Source organism: Aquarana catesbeiana, linkage group LG11 (genome assembly GCF_042186555.1).
Source record: "Aquarana catesbeiana isolate 2022-GZ linkage group LG11, ASM4218655v1, whole genome shotgun sequence".
NCBI classification, from domain to species: Eukaryota; Metazoa; Chordata; class Amphibia; order Anura; family Ranidae; genus Aquarana; species Aquarana catesbeiana.
Window position 1 is genome coordinate 49,349,000 of NC_133334.1, and position 20,332 is coordinate 49,369,331.

General features: G+C 40.9%; 1 protein-coding gene across 1 annotated transcript in view; it reads left to right on the forward strand.

Annotated features, from left to right (window-relative positions):
• Positions 1-19,870, forward strand: part of MDK (midkine) — a 41,441-nt gene extending 21,571 nt beyond the window's left edge. Inside the window, exons 2-5 of the mRNA XM_073604288.1 lie at positions 13,072-13,148; positions 14,550-14,711; positions 15,654-15,815; positions 19,446-19,870. Coding sequence (XP_073460389.1) covers positions 13,073-13,148; positions 14,550-14,711; positions 15,654-15,815; positions 19,446-19,471 — 426 coding nt within the window. The 5' untranslated portion in view covers position 13,072 and the 3' untranslated portion in view covers positions 19,472-19,870. The remainder of the gene's footprint in view (positions 1-13,071; positions 13,149-14,549; positions 14,712-15,653; positions 15,816-19,445) is intronic.
• The last annotated feature ends 462 nt before the right edge of the window (positions 19,871-20,332 follow it).

The following is a 20,332-nucleotide window of genomic DNA, read 5'->3' on the forward strand; positions in this document are numbered from 1 at the left end:
GCTTTTGCTTATCCTTGCAGCATAGATGGAACCATGAAAAAATCTATATTAACAGCTTACAGGGTCTGCATGCTTCCTCCGTCTTTGTCTTCAAATGAATGACCAGCCACTCATTCTGGTCATTCACTTGAAGACACAGACAAAGGAAGCATGCACACCCAGTAAGCTGTTAACATAGATTTTTTATGGTTCCATCTATGCTGCAAGGATAAGCAAAAGCTTAGGTCTGCCCCTGGAAGACGTGATGATGTCACGAAACGCGTAGGGCAGAGCTAGACGACACGCTGACGTCACCTCTAAGCTGTGCATTGCTCCAGTAGGACGGGTTTGTCCATGTTCACCTGGCCAAGAACCGGACTTAAGGCTGTACTTTATCTGGATTATTGTAAGTGTTCACTTTGTGTATTTAAATAAAATTACGTTTATGGTTTTACGCTATGTGAGTTCCATCTCTCGTTTTATGGTACATCTTTGCCACGAGTTTACTGATGTTTATGATGGTGTGATGACCCCTAGCGGATGCCGATGCAAGTTCCCACTGACACTTTTAAGCTGTACCTGCTAGCTATGATCCTCTGTAGTGGGGGATCGTGGCCATTTGGTAAGGAGTGACTCCTTCTATTCCTGGTGGTGGATTTTTCTTTGGTTTTCACAGATGAACAACTATTAATCACTTGGACTTTTTGTATACATGATTTATGGGTGATCTCTAGTCACTTTTTAATTTTTGGATCACATTTAGTTTTCACGAGGATTTGTTTTTTTTTTTACATATATTTTATGCATTGAACTTTATGATTTTTTGCTTTTTGTATGTAATACTGTACACGTATTTAGCGCGATTCTATTTTCTTTAAAAGCTTAGGTGTGGCTTGATTCACTCTTCAATTCTGGCCCCTTTTGACTGTTCAAGGAGTCTGTTTTCTCTTTGGGGGGGGGGGGACAGAGTTAATCCCCACGGGCTCCCCAGGCTTCTCCTCCACCGGACCGGCTGACAAAAATTACACAGTATATGTACAAATTTGTGCTTCAATCTAAGGCCCTGATGAAGCGGGACTCCCTGTGAAACGCATAGGTACGTTTTCTCGATTCTTCAGCTAGGACCAGCCCATCCTGGATAGACTTACAGTAACTGTGGTTTTAACCAGTTGTATTAAACTTTTTTTTAAATCTAACCATTTGTATATGGAAATTAAAGATTTGTTTATTTTTTTTAAGCCTTTTTGGTATTTGTATTTTTTTAGACCCTGCAAGGCTCCTGTTACATTCATTGTCAAAGAGAGAAAGGCCCCTTCCTTTGGGGCACCTTTCTTTGGAGTTCAGTGAGTGAAGGGTCCCCTATGTTGTTATTACATGAAACGTTAACTGTTACATTAGTAGCCATTCTTATATTTAGGTTAGCTAAAATCTGATTGGCCAGTATAGAAAAATAAGAGACAGAAAATGCTGTTCTTAGGCAGGATGTTTAGATTAGAATGGCAGCAAAGATTCACTTCAAAGGCCAATTTATAAAAGGAGGCTTTAACTGGTCATTAGTCCAGTGCAGATGGGATAACTGCATAAGTATTTCTGATTGGCTGATGAGGTCAGTACAAACTGTTCTTTAGATACTTTAATAAATCAGACTTGGCTGTGTGAATTGATTGCTTACTTTGATTGCTCCCAATTTTAAAACACTAAAAGATAACAATTCAAGGTTATTTACAAAATAGCACCAGTAAGTACCTGGCTGTTTTTTCGTTTTGCACAGATTTGAATGTCACGATGACCAGAGTAACAAAATCCAATTCCTAAAACTCTAAGGATCATATTTCTGCATCATAAAGCTCTGGGCGCCTGCATCCCAACTAATCTTCTTCTTCTAAATATCTATGGAAGTCCAACTTTGTATCTAAAGATAGAAAAGAAACAAAACACATCCTGTTCAGTATTTAAGGTTAAAAACCTACAAATTTAAAATGAGCGGACCCCCTTTATTTAATTTACACTCGGTAAATGTAACTGTATTTAAGATCTTTATCAAAACTAAAGTATGCAAAGCCTCCATCTCTGCCTGTACATCTGAAACACATGAAATCCTCCTCTAACAATCTTTGCTGCTAAATTAGAAAAAAAAAACAACATTTTATTCCATTTCCTTCTTTTTGTTTCTATGATATGAAATTTAGTGGCATAGTGGTTAGCACCTCCACCTTGCAGCACTAGGATTATCGGTTCAAATTCCCACCATGACACTACATGCATGGAGTTTGCAAGTTCTCCCTGTACTTGTGTGGGTTTCTTCTCTTCTGAGTATTCTGGTTTCCTCCTGCACTCCAAAGGCATGCTGGTACGGGCTGGTAAAATGCAACATATAACATTTTTGATTTTGGGTTCAATACCGCTTTAAACCTGGGTGCTGAAACCACTGTCTAGCTTGGGATGCCAGTGTTCAAAACTGAGACCCATAAGGTTCAAATCATAAAGCTTTAAAACAATTTTCCGCCATGTGACTGTAATTTTCACATCTGTTGGTTCTTTGCTGAAAATTAATGTTCATTTTTTTAAGTGGTCACATGATTGGAAGCCTGTCCCACCAGCTCCTTGGCTTTTGTTTAAATTGGCCTTAGTATGTATGTATGAGTACAAATTCAGAGCAAACATACCTCTTCCAGGTTAGTGATTCTACTAAAGCCGTTGATATAGATTGGCATCCAATGAACTAGTAAAGTCAATCTTCATATTGCTCCACAAGTTTCCTTTAATAGCATTAAACAGACCCTTTCACCGACCTAAAAAATTGCAGGTAAAGACACAGAAAAATCAAATGTTTTACATGTTTACTTGCACTGTTTCCCTTTCTAACATGATTTCTTTGTCATTTGCAATGTGCATTTGAACTTGCAAACAAATTTTACTACTTTAGGAAGCGGCCATTCCCTAGCACAGTTCTCTTACTACTTCCACATCATAGCCGTCCCCTTTTCTGGAAGTGTCTATTTGCGGTCTGTGCTGGCCCAGCTCTTCTTCCCCCTTCCCCCCATATAACTTTTTAAATGTCTGATGAGGGGAGCAGTGAAGGGGAATACTATAGATTGCCACTTAAGTAACAGCTTTAAAGTCTGCTGACATTACATCCAAGACAGCGGCACCTAGCAGCAGTCTGCAGGCTTCTGGATGTCTACACAGAGGGAGGCTCTTGCATGCATAAAATACAATAAATTAACTAGGGCTGGGAAAATTAAAGATTAATTCCTCGATTATTCGTTAATTTTTTTGATTGATCAAAATTCTTTTGATAGGTACTCACCTCTCCGCCGGCTCCTGGGTCTTCAGGGAGTTCCGTCAGAGATCCGGTGACGTCACGGACATCAACGTCACTGGACTCCTCCCCCCTTCCCCAAGTGCCTCCGTCTGCTAACGAAGGGAAGGGGGAGGAGTCCGGTGACGTCGATGTCCTGAAAATCATAAATTGAGGAAGACAGATCCTAACGATTTGATTGATCTCACTGGTCAAAGTATTCAGATAAACATCTATGTAAATCCTGGACTTGGCTATGAAAATCAACATATCTGAGGGCTTTCCTGGCTGTAAGTCCGTTTGACGATAAACTGACATTGATTGGTTATCCAGCAATCAAGAAACATTTATGATGAGGGCACTTTTTTTCCAAAGAGCTGACACTTTGTTGTCTCAGCAGGTGATGGATGTCTCTGGCTCTCCATCGGTCCCCCTGATGCACAACGGTGCTATTTAAATAGACTGTAGGGCGACGCCGTAGCCCCGCCCCACTGAGGAAGTTCTGATTGAACGTAACGCATACGGGGGAGGAGCTACGCATGACGTCAGCTAAAAGTAGTTGGATCTGTATGTGTGTTATAATTAATCGAAATTAGTCGATTAATCGTTTGTTTTTTTTTAATCGATTAATCGAACACGAAAATTTTAATCAGTAACAGCCCTAAAATTAACATATATTATTATAAGTTGATGAAATGAATGGTCTGGCGACAGGGTCTCTGTAAAGTGTGTATTGTTACCCAAAATCTTTTCCTTTGAACAGGGCAGGAAAGGTTAAAAATGCTCTTTTATTGCTAGAAAACTATACAACATTATACCCATACCCCCCAATGTGTATGGGCATAGTGTTCACTCCTTCTGGGAAATGAGGTATAATACAGCATCAACATAAGCTGAGCACACCATCATTTGGCGTCCAAAAATGGTGCTGGATGGATTAGACAATTTACTAGTTTTCAACCTCATTATATGTTTGAGGTACACGGGCCGTGTGCTAGCTATTTCCTGTAAGGGTTTTTTTTTTTGGTTTTTTTTTACTGCTGACTTTGTCCCTCTTGCATATATTTATCTTCTCTATTTATTCTGGTGACCATTAGCAGGGCAGAAAGTGATGGGAAATCCAAAATTTTACAGTTGTCACCAGGACAAGGGGTAAAGGGAAATATTCCAATGGGGACACTTGTTCTAGTGGCAAGTGTCTAAGAGGAGACTTTATACAATTTGGGAGAGATTTCCTCCCACTTCCTATTGCATCTTTAGGAAATGAAGTGAAGGAAATTCTTCCCAATGGGAGAGAAATAAAAAATGGGAGATTTTGACCTTCCCTATTTTATCCAAAACAAAATAAAATGGCTATATAGACATTTCACATGCAGTTTGAATGGCTGGCTTAACCATAACCCTATCTGACTATTCACATGATTTTCGTGGCATTATCAAGGCAATTTCTAACCACTTTCCACCAGCTTTCGATCTCAAATCAACACGAGGACTCAAGGCAACCTGCCAACAACCTCTTTAGATCAGGGATCCTCAAACTACGGCCCGCCAGTTGTTGCGGAACTACACATCCCATGAAGCATTGTAAAACACTGACATTCACAGACATGACTAGACATGATGGGAATTGTAGTTCTTGAACAACTGGAGGGCCGTAGTTTAAAGACCCCTGCTTTAGATTGTTGGTTTATTGGTTTCAACAGAAACCATTGCTGTGGACTACCTTGACCATCCAGATATTTTTTGCAATTGAAATCGGTTTGCTGAAATTGCGTTGAAATTTTGTATGGTCAGGATTAAAATACCTGCTAACTTTCATAGATAAGAAAGAGGGACAGCGCTTAGCACTAAATTGTAGACAGAGGATACACCCCTACAAGTTTTGCAGACCACAAATAAATAATACACAAAAAGTCATTGGTTAAACCCACAAATGCAAGTGTTTGATGAAAGATTGGGGTAGTTTTGGTACTTAAATGATACATTTTTAAAAATAAATATATATACTTAAACCAAAAAAATAAATAAAAGCAAAGCAGGAAAAAAGATTTGGTTAGCAGCACAGTCCCTCCAAGTGAGGAACAGTGGTGAGCTATGGCATTTGTACGAATGCTGGAAACTCATAGCAATGGGGATTGTTTGGGCCAATTTTGTGTGGCATAACAGAGATCAAGTTGCTACAATTGGAGGAAACGGAAGCTCTCATTTCCCAGCTAATAAAAAATAGTGACTTAATGACTAGCTTCACCTCCACTCCCCCGGAACTGGCATGTGTAGCACAGAAGATGGAGAATGGTCAGGTCCCAGGTTGAAGAAAGGTCAGAAGATGTTTATGGCCTAGGACAGGGGTGCCCAACCTTTTGAAGAGCAAGGGCCACTTAAGTGATTTGGTAACTAGTCACAGGCCACAATTAAATTAAATGTTTTAGAATTTTGAATATCATAATAAACATTTTCCTCCAGCAGCTGATGAATACTGGTGGGAGGGAGGGGAGGAGAAGCTGGCTTTCAGTGGTTGCAGGAGGAAAATGAAGAGGATTGGGCCCTGTTATTGCTACCCCTCCTGTGCAAATGTAAACATATGACAGGGAGGGTGCACAGGTCACCTGGAGTATGGTGCAGGGTCACCACTGCAACCCCTGACGCTACACCATTGGTTGAGGTGTGTGGAAAAAACACATCTCAACTATGAGGTTTTACCACCCCCAAACTGCAAATGTAAATGAGCCCTTACTATCCTGAGCCCCCCTAAAAGGCTGCACACTGATGCACTGTAGGTTACCCACACCATGGGTGCAGCGCAGTGCACTTGTGACTTTTCTGTAGGTTACCTGCGCTTTGCCATAGTCTTCTATTATATCTTACGGGTGTGGAGGGGAAGGGAAGAAGAGGGGGGAGAGTAATAATAGGAATAATTTTGTCTTAGAAACAATAAGTATTTTTTATCTTGTTCCTTCTAAATGTTTTTGTCCCTGCTTGTCAAAGGTAGTATATTAATGGATTGAAAATCAAAAAATGTTCTAATGATTTACTCCTGGTGTATACGCAGCTTTATGTACAAGGCCATCCTTTGTTTGATGTGAAATGTATAGACTCCTGCAGCCAAAGAATCTGGGATAGGCAGAACAAAACTAATTTATGGGAGCCAGCTATAAGAACCAATTCTTTCATTAGTTCCTTTGAGGGCTCGTTGACGGCAAATACACTTGAAAAGGTCTTACATTAGCTTTTGGCTTCATGGAGTTCTTATTATTTTTAAATACAATAACCTGTGGCATATTTCATTGCATACTGGTTTGATGTCACAAATGTGCTTTTCCAGTTGGTTGATAAATTCTTATTAAACAAGGCCAAAAGATAGCCATCATTTTCAATAGACTCCCTTTACCCCACACTGCATGCTGTACTACCTGCTTAATGAGTCCAGCACCTTGATTATGCTTGTTTTCAGTTTGCCTTCACGAAGGCATAGTGACATCATTAGTGGCAGACAGTGGCTGCTGGTGTGTTTTTTTTTTTTTTTTTTGAGGGGGGGGGGGGGGGCAGCAAACAACCACCCCCATCTGCCAGTCAGTCCGGCACTTACCCTATTTAGGCAGCGGGCATCGGACATCAGGCATCAAGCAGCAGGCAGCAGGCAGCAAGCATCGGACATCAGGCAGCGGAGCAGTGGGCAACAAGCATCGGGCAGCAGCTCCTGTGTCCCTTTCTTCCATCATGGCGGCTGTGCTTCTCCTCCCTCCTCCTCCTATCCTTTCAGCCAATCGGGTGACGGGTCTCAGACCCGCTTTCTGATTGGCCCAGGAGTAGGTACAGTGTTACAATAGCGAATATTCATTCGCTATTGTAACACACCTGGGTGGCCTGTGAGCGCATTCTCTGCGTCCCGAGTCTACCCTATTTTGAAGCCTATTAGAGCCTTTGGCTCTAATCAGTGCTTCAAAAAAACACCCCCGCCATTGTAATAAATGCGCCTGGCGTCCTGCAAGGGGCCGGATGGATGGGGGGGGGGGGGGGGGGCGGCGCCCGTGTGTCCTTAATGGATGGTGGCAGATAAAACTATAGCAAGCCATATATTATACAATTTTCTTTCCTTCCACCTGTGGTCAACTCCCCCATAAACACAGTCAGTGTTGATACAGGAATGCCTCTGCAGCACTAATGTGTTCTGCCGGAGGGGAGCCTACCCTAACAGCAGAACACAATGATCACTGCCGATGTCTATAGCTGTCGGCAGTGATCACATGCAAAAAATTTGGTTGTACTGAAGTTGGTTGATGAATTGACTTCAGCACAACCAGCCTGTCCGTAGATGGATCGAATCCCGGAGGGTCCCTGCTGCACTAGCCGAGATTCGATCCATCTATGGCCGGCTTTAAAGTCCAGATGTGAGGAAAATATATGTAGCACTTACCCCGAAGGAGCTGCTGGTTTTTGATTGGACCTGTACTCTGCTCTTACGCCCCCTATAATTTGGCTCAGTCCCCTTGAAACAGCTGTGGTGCAGCGTTAGTGTGAAGCTAATAGTAAAAGATAACCCCACAATGTGCAGTATAACAATAATATACCTTTGTTATTACCTGGGTATCCGATGTTCCACCTGCTGGAAAAGTAAGAACACTCCACACCAATTGTACATAACCAGAAACATATTTTTACTGGAACCGATATAAAATGGTAATTACATTTATCTGCACTGTCACACAAACGTAATGCAACAGTCCAACAGGTATTCACAACAGTTTGTACACATAAAGTTGTCTTATGCAGCGTACACACGATCTGACTTTTCGACCAGACTGGTCCAACAAACGGACTTGCCTACACACGATCACACCAAAGTCCGACGGATTCGTGCGTGATGACGTACACCGGACTAAAATAAGGTAGTTGATAGCCAGTAGCCAATAGCTGCGCTAGCGTCGGTTTTTGTCTGTCGGACTAGCATATAGACGAGTGGATTTCTGGGTCCGGTGGAGTTACGACGTAAAGATTTGAAGCATGTTCCAAATCTAAAGTCCGTCAGAAATGTCCGCCCGTGTGCACGTGGCTTTAGATGACCCCTGAGAGTGTGTCTCCAAGTGGGACTCATGCTCAGAGCACAAACGCCTTAACTCTGCGCACCTTCCCATTTCCAGCACACCTTGTTAACCACAGGAAGGTAAAGTTAATCAATAAAGCACAACACAATTTTTAGGGAGCTCCCCCTGCTTTATAATGCAGTTCCTCTTATCTTTGGTAGGATGCAAGGCCTTGCAATGAGAGATGCAGTCCTTTCAGTCTTCTGTCTTCTGCTAGCTATTTGTGTTGTGTTAATTGTAATCCGACAGTTGAACAAACAAGGGTTAACGGAAAATGAATGTTAGAACTATTCTTGTAGTGCAGGGCACTTGCAACTGCCTCCAGTGCAATTTGGCTTTTAGTAACACAGTGTCAGTAGTGCAGTGAAGGGTAGGCTTGAGGCCTGTTTAAACTCAGTCCTTTTGAATAAGATCTTCTCTGACTACAGGTCCCAGCAATGCTGTGTCTATAGTCTAAGTGTGAAAAGGTGCGGTACAAATATTCTGGGCATCAGCCCTCTCACCACACTGGGTCCAGACAGATGGATGCCTCCGCTCCACAGTATCTCAGTTTGTTTGCTGCCGCCACGCCGTCACGCTGTTCCATCTCACAGACGATCGGGAGTCCTCGGTTACCTCCTTTAAGGGTCTCTGGAACAATCATACTGCTGCTCCAGCATGCTGTGATGTAAGGCAGGATCAAAGGCTGCTGTTCGGCTCTGCACAAGGTAGGCCGCAGCTCTGTGGGACACACACACACCCACAGGCCCTGCAGGCAGGCCATGCGTCCCCAGGAACAAGAGAAAGAAAATGGCTGTGCGGGCCTTTTATAACCTACCCAGCATGCAGTTCAGTGCTGAGTGTCCATGGGAGGTCACTTGGCATTGTGGGTAGGTCAGTTCCTTGTACAATGTAAACAAACAGTCACTTCCTGTAACATCCCTCCATGTTCTTGAAATGAAAATAAAACTGAAGTCCATTTCACGTTCTGGCCACTAGATGGTGACAAATACCAAAGTATGTACTGCCCATACTTTTACATTACATTAAGGAAACAGGCAAAAATTGTCAGTGCTACATATACTTTGGCCTGTATGTGGGCCACAAACACACCAACTGGTTCTTTCATGGTAAGGAAGGACAGATTTCTGTGGGCTAAAGAAAATGTGCCATGGTGCTGCCTTGATTGGTGGACGTGGTGAAAGGTAGGTGTTCTTTAAGGGCATGGTTTACTGTGACCTCTTTTTACAAATTCCATTGAATGGATTGTTTAAAGAAACTTGTACTGAGGGAAATACAGGGTCTGTTGTTGCTGATCTAAGTACACTAGTTTCCTTCAATATTTGGTGTCAGGAAGGATGGGATTATGTAACTAGAACAGGGTGGTTCCATACATCTTCCATCTTCTTCTTAGACAATCAGCATCTACCTTTCAGTGGTGATTAGATCGAGGTGTTGGTATTACCTGTATGGTTTGGGTAATTTCCGGACACTCATCAGAACTGAAGAAATGGCTTTTATAAGCTGTGAAAGGTCTTCAACTTTACAATACAAGTTCAGTTCAATGTGACCAACTACTACTAGCTATATAACTTGGATAGATTAGAGCCTTTAGAGATTTTATCTTTTACCTGCTCTGAAATATGGATTATGCTGCCCTTGCTGACCTTCTTCAGATTCTAGTTTCCTTGCAATGTCAATCTTTTTAGGTCGCTGTCCTGAACAATTGTGTAGCCAATGAATTTAAAGCACCTGAGTGCTCATACTAGGTCAGTAAAAGAACTATTAAAGGTGCTGGGCCACCATGACTGCCAGGAAAGTAGCATTTGCAGCAGCCACTTTGCCTTGTTTTAGGGAAATAACACAAGGATCACGCACAAGTATAATTCACACCTTCTCTGTTTTGCCAATTATTGGATCAAGTTGCTCATCTTTACATTCCATTCATTTCCATGTAGCGGCCATTGAACAGTGATGCTGATTGAAGATATAATTGCTCAAAAAGAGTAATCGCTTAAACTACACTGCAGTTTCCTTTTTGAACAAGGGGGACATGCTAAATAACACATTTGTAGCTTGTAATGTCGTTTACAGAGTTAGCAGAGTGTAGGGTTACCTCTGCTATGGGGCTGGAGAATTCATAGAGTGCCCTGAAGAGTACATTATCTATGGTTGGATGGATAACACATTATTCTCCGTGGATGGAGCTGCCTTTGTGAGCTGGCCTTTATTTTTGGATTCTTTAGGGGTTGTACAGGAATCCTTAGCAGCAGCATCAGCAGGGGGCATCCTGTGTGTGTGAGATTGCTCACTGCACTCTATTTTCCAGCAGTAGAAATGTGCTGGGTTAATGGGTCTGCCATGTGGCTTGTTTTTCCCAAGACTGTTATTTTTACATTACTCCTGGACTCCATTAGATCCTGGATGAGCATTTTATAGTGATAGTCATCCAGTTTAAGTTTTTGAAAGCCCTACTATTGCGACCATTTTTTAAACCCTTGTGCTAAATTAGACCGTATTTGGCTTATGGGACACTCTTGATCTTCTCTAAAATAAATGCAAAGCCAAATTTTTTTATTTTTTCTAGTTTTGCATAGAGCAGGAAAGGATTATAACCTCTGTTGGTCTTTATTTGTGGTGTCTGTCCTGAGTAGGTAGATTCACAATCCTTGCCCTGCTGACCATTGTCTCATATTTTGACGTTTTATTAGCATTCAAAGGGATTGTGAAAAAAAAAAAAACTTTCTACAGTATAAACTTGCAGACTCTATGATTCCCTTCTGATCCTATTTTAACAGGCAAAGTGGGAGAAACTCTCGGGAACAATAACTGTTAAAAGGAACAGGCCTGCTGACCATTGACACTGAGACAGAAAGTGATGGGAAACCCAAAATCTTACGGTTGTCACCAGAACAGGGAGTGACGCGAAACTCCAGCTTTGTTAATAACTGTCAAGAGGGTATTTCCTCTCACTTTGTAGAGATTTTCTTCCACTTCCTTTTGTGTCTCTGGGGCAGGAACTGAAGAGTAAATCACCCAAGCATGAGCTGGGCAGATTAAAAAAAAAATTGACAGGGTTTTATCCCTCCCTTACTCTATCCAGAACTAAAAATGATCCATTAATGCTTACAGTTTATCATTTGCATTAATGGTGAAATAGTGGTACTATTATGGGTGTAAAGATTGTAGCAAATACTGGACCCACAAGGTTTTCAGACTATATATGAAAGGATTTGCCACATTATGCATTCCTGCTAAGGAATAATTACCATGCTCATTTGGCATGGTTATAGGCATAGTTAAGTGAATCTTGCTTGGTTAAGGGAACACTGCGGGTGTAGCCTAAAATGAAACCTTAGTAAAGGTTAGTAAATCATGCCATAGAGGTACTAAGTATATATGTCTGTGAAGGGTCCCATTTATCTAGGTTATGCTACATCTAGTAGTTAGCCACTGGAACCATTTTACTGGACTTATTCTATAATGCTGTTAGATGTTTCATAGCTTATCCAAGCCCCTTCAGTTCTAATGAGTGTGAGGAAATACCCCAACATTTACAGTAATTCCACAGAGGAGCAAGGACACCTTGATCCAATCACCATAGAAAGGTGGATGTTCTTTCTTGAAGAACAGGATGGGAGGTGTGAACATTTTTGACCACACTTATGGAGCATTCCTAACACCAAGGATGGAGATGAGATAACATAGAAAGGTGGATGTTATATCTTGAAGAACAGGGTGGGAGGTGTGAACATTTTTGACCACACTTTTGGAGCATTCCTAACACCAAGAATGGAGATGATATAACTTAAATAGGGTTGTTCTACAACTTTAACATTTTCCATCTTGTCTTTTTACAATCTACATCTATACATTCCGTCACTATTGGATCAAGTTGTAGGTGCTACCAGTATAGATATAATTGTTGGGGTATTTTCCTGACACTCCTGAAGAGATTGCTTGGTAAGCTATAAAACATCTTCAACATCACAGAACTGACCCACTTTGAAAGTGACCAACTACTACCAGACTTACCAAATACATAGTTGTTTTTCTTTAATGCCTTAAAGTATACCTGTACCTTGTCTGATCTATATGGTGTTAAGGACTTTCCATGTGGGCTTCACAAAGAGTCTATACTTGCCATTCTCCAGCCAGGGAGAAGATCAACATCCCATATTGCAGTGCATCCTCTCAGTGTATTGTAGGTGTAGAATTGAACCCCTGATTTTGTCTGCTGCTCAAAGCACATTTTCTAAATTGTGCCCATGGGTATGCACACAAGTAAGCACTTTCATTGTGACCACAGCTATTAGTAACAGCCCTGCAGCAAGCAACTGCGAAGAATGAGTGTGCTCTGAGGGTCACACCTGGATTCTAAGCAGGTGACCATTGTCATTTCACGGTGAGCACCTGGCCAAGCTATCTTGCCTGACTGTCTCTGGTCTCAACACTTTAAGTAACGTGAATAAGTATGCCATTATTGAAGTCTAAGAAAGGCAAGAAGTCCTGGTCTGCATATTTGTCCAAGGCGAGCAACTCATAAGGCCTTGATTTGATATCCCAGCCAGGCAAATTACATCTTCCAAAAGGTTAAACTTTGCAGATTACATTGTTTCTCAGGACAGGTTTAGTTTTAAGACAATATTAACAAGCAACATCCAAATTATTTTTATCTAGAATGCCTTTAAAATGCTTAATCATGTTTTATATGTTCTCTTTTTGTTACAGGATGGAATTGCGAGCTTTGTGTGTCATCGTCTTGGTGGCAATCCTTGCCGTCAGCTCTCAGGCCGCCAAGAAGAAAGGTAATTAGTGTTATAAAAGAAATTTCTTCACCCCTATCTCCTCTCCGCATTTACCTACAAAGACCAGTTAAACTCTCTAACCATTTTGTAATATTAAAAAAATCATTATTTCTTTCCAAAATGCAGCCATTATCATTTATTTAAACAGTCAAACATTCTAATGTCGCTTCCTTGTATCTACTGTATACCTGCCAGGGATCTCTGTATGCTTTTTTGTATACAAAAACGACACAGCCATTAATTCCCACGTATTTAGACCACTGTTCTACCCAGATGTCTGTGCAGAGATTGAAATCATATTACAGACATCCCCTGCAACAGGAATTTCCTTTTGGTTGAGGTACTTGAATGAGCTGGCATATGTAAAGGGATGCAGAAGCTGCTCATTCTGGTTCAAACTGATCAGGTGGTGAATCCTGCCAATAAGCTGTGGTGGGATATCTCCAAAACAGAATCTGAGTTTTATCTTGGAACAAAATAGCTCATATAAAATGCTTGGGTAATGTAAAAAGACGAGGGATCCTTCCTTTTCAAGGGGGTGCACTCATCCTTAGTGCTGATAATTCCAGAGCAAAACTTAGGCCGGCCATACACAGAGCGATTTTCTTTCCTGCAACCACAGGTTGCAGGAAATAAATTTGCTCGATTCCCCCAGCAACACAGACGGTGTTGATGTGGGAATCCCTCTTTTTTGGACCATCGTCTTCTTCTCCCGGTGGGGGTGGGCAGAGGATGCCGTCCCCGCCGGAAGAAGACAGTGATTATCGCAAGTGTCTATAGTAGCCTTTTGCGATAATCGCAAGAGAATCCGGCATGCTGGTTGTACCCAAGTTGATCTATTAAACAACTTGGTACATTCAGCCTGCCCATTAATGATTCGAAGCAGGAACCAGCCAGCCTAAGTAAGAATATGTAACCACACTACAAGGCTGGAATCATTGGGTATCTAGACTCACTAATATCCTATATACAACTTTAGCACGGTTACAAAAGTTGTTTTCATTCTTTTTAAATTTTATTCTAAATAATAGCTGGTGATCCTTCCATAAATGTCCTTGTTCAGGTACTTTTTGTAACTTATGGGATGATAAATGTCTTCCATTTGTACTTCTGCCATGTGACTGTGCCAAAACACGTTGCTCAGGCATGGTCCACCATTGTCACTATCGCGAAGTCAGCCCCAAAATTTAATTTAAAAGAATTAACAGTATTTCATGGTAAACGGCAAAGGATTTGTTTGATACTCAGTCACCCAGTTAGGGTTTCAATCTACTTTAAGACCTTTTCCTTTTTTTTCCAGGGCTCATAAATCTGTCCCATTAGTTCCCGTACTTTGCCTCCAGTTTCTTTTTCAGTGCTGACATACAGCTTTTGCAACCCCTTTTTTCTTTCCATCCACAGACAAAGGTAAAAAAGGCGGATCGGACTGCTCAGAGTGGAAGTGGAGCCCTTGTGTCCCGAACAGCAAGGACTGTGGTGTGGGAACTCGGGAGGGGACATGCAAAGAGGAGACAAGCAAACTAAAGTGCAAAATTCCATGCAACTGGAAGAAACCCTTTGGAGGTGAGACAGTACGATAAAGAGAAACATTAGTGCAATGAGCTACAAAGATGTCACACTTTCTGTAGGCTCTGATGGACACTTCTCATGGAAGAATCAATGAACCTGAATAGAACTCCCAACTTGTCTTTTACCCCTTGAAAGAGACCAAAAAATTGTAATGTCTTCCCGCTCTCATCTATAGACATTACTGTGCCTGCTTGGTCATTCGGGCATGTCTGTGCATGTAATTACTTTTCAGTTGTCAAACTGTGCCTGCAGATTTGATTTAATTTAACGTATTCAGCAAAATTATGGATTACAGCACTTGTGTATACAAACCCAAAAGCTTCTTTCACTTAGTCATCATATCTCACTGTATTCAGTTTCTCGAACAAATTCTTTTGTATGATTCTGTTGCAAAGTTTCTTAGCTGGAGATCCTATGAGTAACATCACTTTCTATTTGTGTATACAAACCCAAAAGCTTCTTTCACTTAGTCATCATATCTCACTGCATTCAGTTTCTCGAAACAAATCCTTTTGTATGATTCTGTTGCAAAGTTTCTTAGCTGGAGATTCTATCAGTAACATGACTTTCTATTTCAGACTGATAGCACTGTAATTAGCAGCAGTGTTATCATCTGGCTGTTACTGTTCCTTCAGTTGGCTATGAGCAGATGATCTGGTTGACACCTGACCGGCCAACTGAAGAAGTGCACATAGAAGGCTGACAAAGATGCTGCTAATTGCGAGAACAGCTTAGCTTTGTCGACCTTAAGCAGGAAATGCTGTTGCTGGGAGAATCCCCGGGTAAGAAACTTTGCAACGGAAGAAATCATTTGAAAACTATATTTAGTGAGACATAAGGCCAAACATACTGAAAAATAGATTTAGAGGTGACAAAATATTTCAAGCCCAGTATAGGTTGGCTTAGCTGTAACACCATATATTTCTTACCCTCCAGCTGACTGCAAGTACAAGTTCAACAACTGGGGAGAATGTAACACTGAGACTAATGTAAAGAGCCGCACTGGAACACTGAAGAAGGCCTTGTACAACGCAGAATGCCAACAAACCGTTGAAGCTACCAAACCCTGCTCCGTCAAAATCAAGACCAAAACCAAAGGTGAGTTTGCGAAAACCAATATTCAAGATGGATAACTGGATCTCCACAATACTTACACAATATTCTACAAATGCACCATAATATAGGAAGTAATAGTTTTGGTAGGCCAGTCTCAGGGCAGTGCTAACACTTGGCAAGCACACTTTCACATACACAATTGCAAATAGCAGCTCTCAAGATTTGGTACCTAGGTTCAGATGGGCATCTACTTAATAAGTTTTATTGTTTTAATATGCATATAAATCCCCCTTTTCTTGTCCCTAAGCAAACATTGTACTTAAATTTTTTTGTTTAAAACCAGCTTTTATTGCATTCTGAGTAAGGGCATAAGTCATACGTCACATTTCAACAGGATGGATGTGATGTTTGAAGGAGCAAGATGGAAGCTAAAAACCCTGGTCAATGATTTGGAAAGGTTTCAAAGTTCCTCCTGAAGTAGCCGTTGAATCCAGGGAACCATATAGGTCAATTGATTACTTAACCCTGGCATGTTATTTGTTTGACTGGCAATGGAGCAATCTTGAACTGTATGTATACTATCGCTTATGTTGGATCTCGACACACCAGTATGAGGGTTTGAGTTATACTATGTTGGCCTTCATCGTTACCCTGCATAATGCACTGTTTTGTTTCTAAAGAAAGGAATACATTTTGGTACATTAGGGCATTTTTCTGTCCATTCTTGACCTGGATGAATTTAGTACATATGATTGCAGTAGATACATTGTATAAGAGGTGATTTTCAGAGATTGTATTGCTCTGAAGTTTACACACTTTTCAGGTACAGTAAATGCTGACACCCTGATCCAATGGATTAATATAACCTAAGTTTTAAACGGTGCCATTTATTCTGAATTTAATTGAACGCTGTAGCATCTGGTGTACTGAACTCTTTCAATGCACCATAGCTGGGTGGATTGAAACAAAGTTGGACTGCGTGCATCAGTTTACCTAAAGTGGAAATAACTTTGGAGAAATAAATAGTATGTTGATAATGCTGTATATATGGAATTAATTAATTCAATATCTACTGTATATAATGCATTCTACAATATAATGATTATATAAATATATTTGTCGCTGGTTGATAATTATACACAGTACTGTACAAGATTTGTTTGTGCAATACAGAGTAAGTGATGTTTGTTACTTACACAACTAGACCAGGTTCCATGGGTAGTAAAGGTTGACTGTTTATATATTTTCATATGTAGATTGTTATGAGACCTTGAAGTCCCCTTAGAGTTGTAAACCTTTTTGATTTTTTACAACCTCCAGTGGGGTGGCCATGCAGTTTCGGGGCTTCCTTGAGGCCAGCAAAGTTAGGAGCACATTACTTGTGATGTCAGAAGTGACCACAGTCCTACTCTCTCTATTGGACCAGGTTCTATAGGTGGTGAAGGTTTTCTATATAGAGACGATATAGAGAGACGATTCTGAGTTCTTGGGAGTCCCCGTTATTGATAAGTTGTAAACCTTTTTGAATTTTTACATCCAGCATGGCCATGTGGTTTCAAGCTTCCCTTTTGAGGCCAGTGTAGTTTGGAGTCCTATTCTTTCTACATCCATCAAGCAGTTCACATGTGGGGAGAAGTGTAGGCGACAAGTCCCAAAAATGGAAATTTATTTCTAACTGTCCCAAAAGAGGAAGCTGCCAGGAGTCACCCCCCCCCCCCCAACCTCACTGAGGGGTATGTTCCAGTATATAGATATAGTAAATATTTAATAAGGGCCTCTCTCCTTTCCACCAGCCTTGGGTGTGCAGAGCTCCCCCGGCCCCTACATGACCATCAGCTAGGATGGAGGGTCTTTACATGCTGGCTACTTACCCATAAGATTCTGGTTGTGTCAGTGCAGTACCAATTTTGTGTCTGCAGATGTGTTTGAGCGTGTCAGTATGGTACTGATGATCTATAGTTTTGTCATTACAAAACTTGTGTTGTATCTGCAGACAGGTTACTGATTGTTATTGCGCTAAATGTTTTTGAGTCAACTTCTTTATTTTAATCATAATATTGCCATTGTTATAATTTGTAAGGGAATTTTTGGTGCTGTATGTCTATGTCTGTGTTTGACAGTGGGGGTTCACGGGTTAGCTGGCCTAGGGGAGAAAAAAGTATAAATACAGCTTACTTGGACGGTCTGATTTATTAAACAAAATGAACAAGAGTAGAGATAAACCATTAGGGTACCCATAAACTAGTAGTAATCCCCCGATCCTACATTCCTGATCATACATTCATGTTCAGTGAATATGGTTTGGTCCTAATTTGCGGTGCCTACTGAACATTCCAATAATGTTTCCTTCTATTCTTCTAAGGTACACCATAGAATGCACTGTCTCAAAAAACTAGTATCAAAAGAATCATGCCATGCAACTATACTATGCAATTATATGAAAAATGTAACTTATGTACAGGTATTTTATCATTGTTGTCTGTATCCTCCAAGCACCAGTTTTGACTCTTCTCCACTCCATACACATTTAAAGGATGATGTTCACCTTTTTTACACCCATATGCAAGATGTAACATGTTACTGTCGCAACAACCCCCCCCCCCCACCCCCCCCACCCCCCCACCCACCAATTCCACCCACCCCCCCCACCCACCAATTCCACCCACCAATTCCACCCACCAATTCCACGTTGTGACAGTGGTCAGGGGATCTTTTCCCCAAACTCGCTTACACAATTTAGAAAACTCCACCTCCACCTGCCCAGCCACGTCATTTGGTTCCATGAATGGGAGAACTACAAGTACCGACATCCTTTGCGGTTTTTGGCTTGTAGCTCTAAATTAAATACCAGGGTGCTGTTGAGCTCTCTAGCTAGTTCATTGATGCCATTCCTGTCATTGTGTAACTGCCTGCTTGAACGAGGTATGAGCAGACAGCTTACACTGACAGTCTGCAGGAGCCCTGCATTGCACCTGGGATCTGCTGATCATGGGTGCAATGCTTTGCAGGCTCCTAGTAAAAAAAGTAATAAATTTTTTTTATCTGCAAAAAGATGTACATTTATATTTATATATATATATATATATATATATATATATATATATATATATATATATATATATATATATATAATATATATTATAATTTTTTTTTTTTTACAAAGGTTAACTTATCCTTTAAATATAGTATAAAAGGATAGCCACATTTTCTGATTACATATGCAGGCTTTGCAAAAAGACTGTTTGACAGCTCCTGTCTTTTAGTGAGAGATTTTAGGTTATGTTTGTTCTGGTGGAAAGCAAGCTCTCCATATGGCCAATGGAGATTTCAGCACCATGGCTGGGTTCCTCTACAAGGCCAGAATGGCTGTGACTTAGGGTAGAATCAAGCCAATAGTGAGTAAGTGTCTGGATCCTCCTGGATTTCCCCATAGGATCCAGGACACTGCAGAGTGGCAGACGGTGCCCTGTGTTGGAACTCCCCAGGTTCCTCCAGTGCCTCTTAGCTCCCTTATGTGTCATCCAAGCCGTAGAACTTCCCATCCTCCAGTTTGTGAACTATAGGTTTCTGTGGCATAATTAATCACGCACATAATCTCCAATAAATGTCCCCATTTTGACATACCATGAAACCATCATAGGAAAAAAATAATTTTTATGTGCTTTTCTACAGGTAAAAAGGGAAAGGGGAAGGAATAAAGACTGAAGATGAAGCAGCAACATTTTCCAGTGGGGTATGAACCCGAAAGAACAACCGAGTCAACCAGTGCTCTCTACAGTCTGTCTTCAACATGCAATCTTCTGCCCTCTCCCCATTACCCCAAGATTTCTATTTTTAATCACTAATGTCTTTTAGGAAGAAAAAAAAGAAAAGGAATGTAAAAATAAGATACAATCTCTCCTCTCACAAAAGATAAAACTATCCCCAATATTTTTCTCTGCAGTCTCTGCTATTGTCTGATACCCCAATATATAAACTTTCCCTTTACCTATACATACTGTAAGTGGTTTCATATTTCTGTGTTTTTTTAATAGAAAAAGACCTTTTTTGTTTTTTACTGTTTTTGTTTTTAAATAAATGTACAGTTTGAATTTGTAGTAATGACTCCTGTTTGATTGTTGTATGTTCTCTGTGTGATGTAGTAGAGCCAAGTCTGTACCTAGAGTATCTGACATCCCCTGCATTTGATTATTAAAAATGTACTGAACACTAATATTTAGGCAAAAAAAACACACATTATTCCTTTCAACGTCGTTAGTACAATAATGCCAGTTAAAAGAATAATATAATTGAAGCATTTAATAGCAGTGCATGTAGTGCATCACGACAAAATAATAGCAGTGCAGCTTGCTAGTGAAATGCTTGCAAAGGTTTAAATTAATATGATCCTCAAAATAATGCTGACTTTACAATACATAAGCAAAAAAGTTTCAGTTGTGACTAGTGTTGGGCGAACGGTTGGGGCGGAGCAAAAGTTCGGGCCCGAACATCCCCGGTTCGACAAATATCCGAATTTGCGGGGCGCTCAGCGGGCGAACATCCTGCTGCCTAGTGCATTC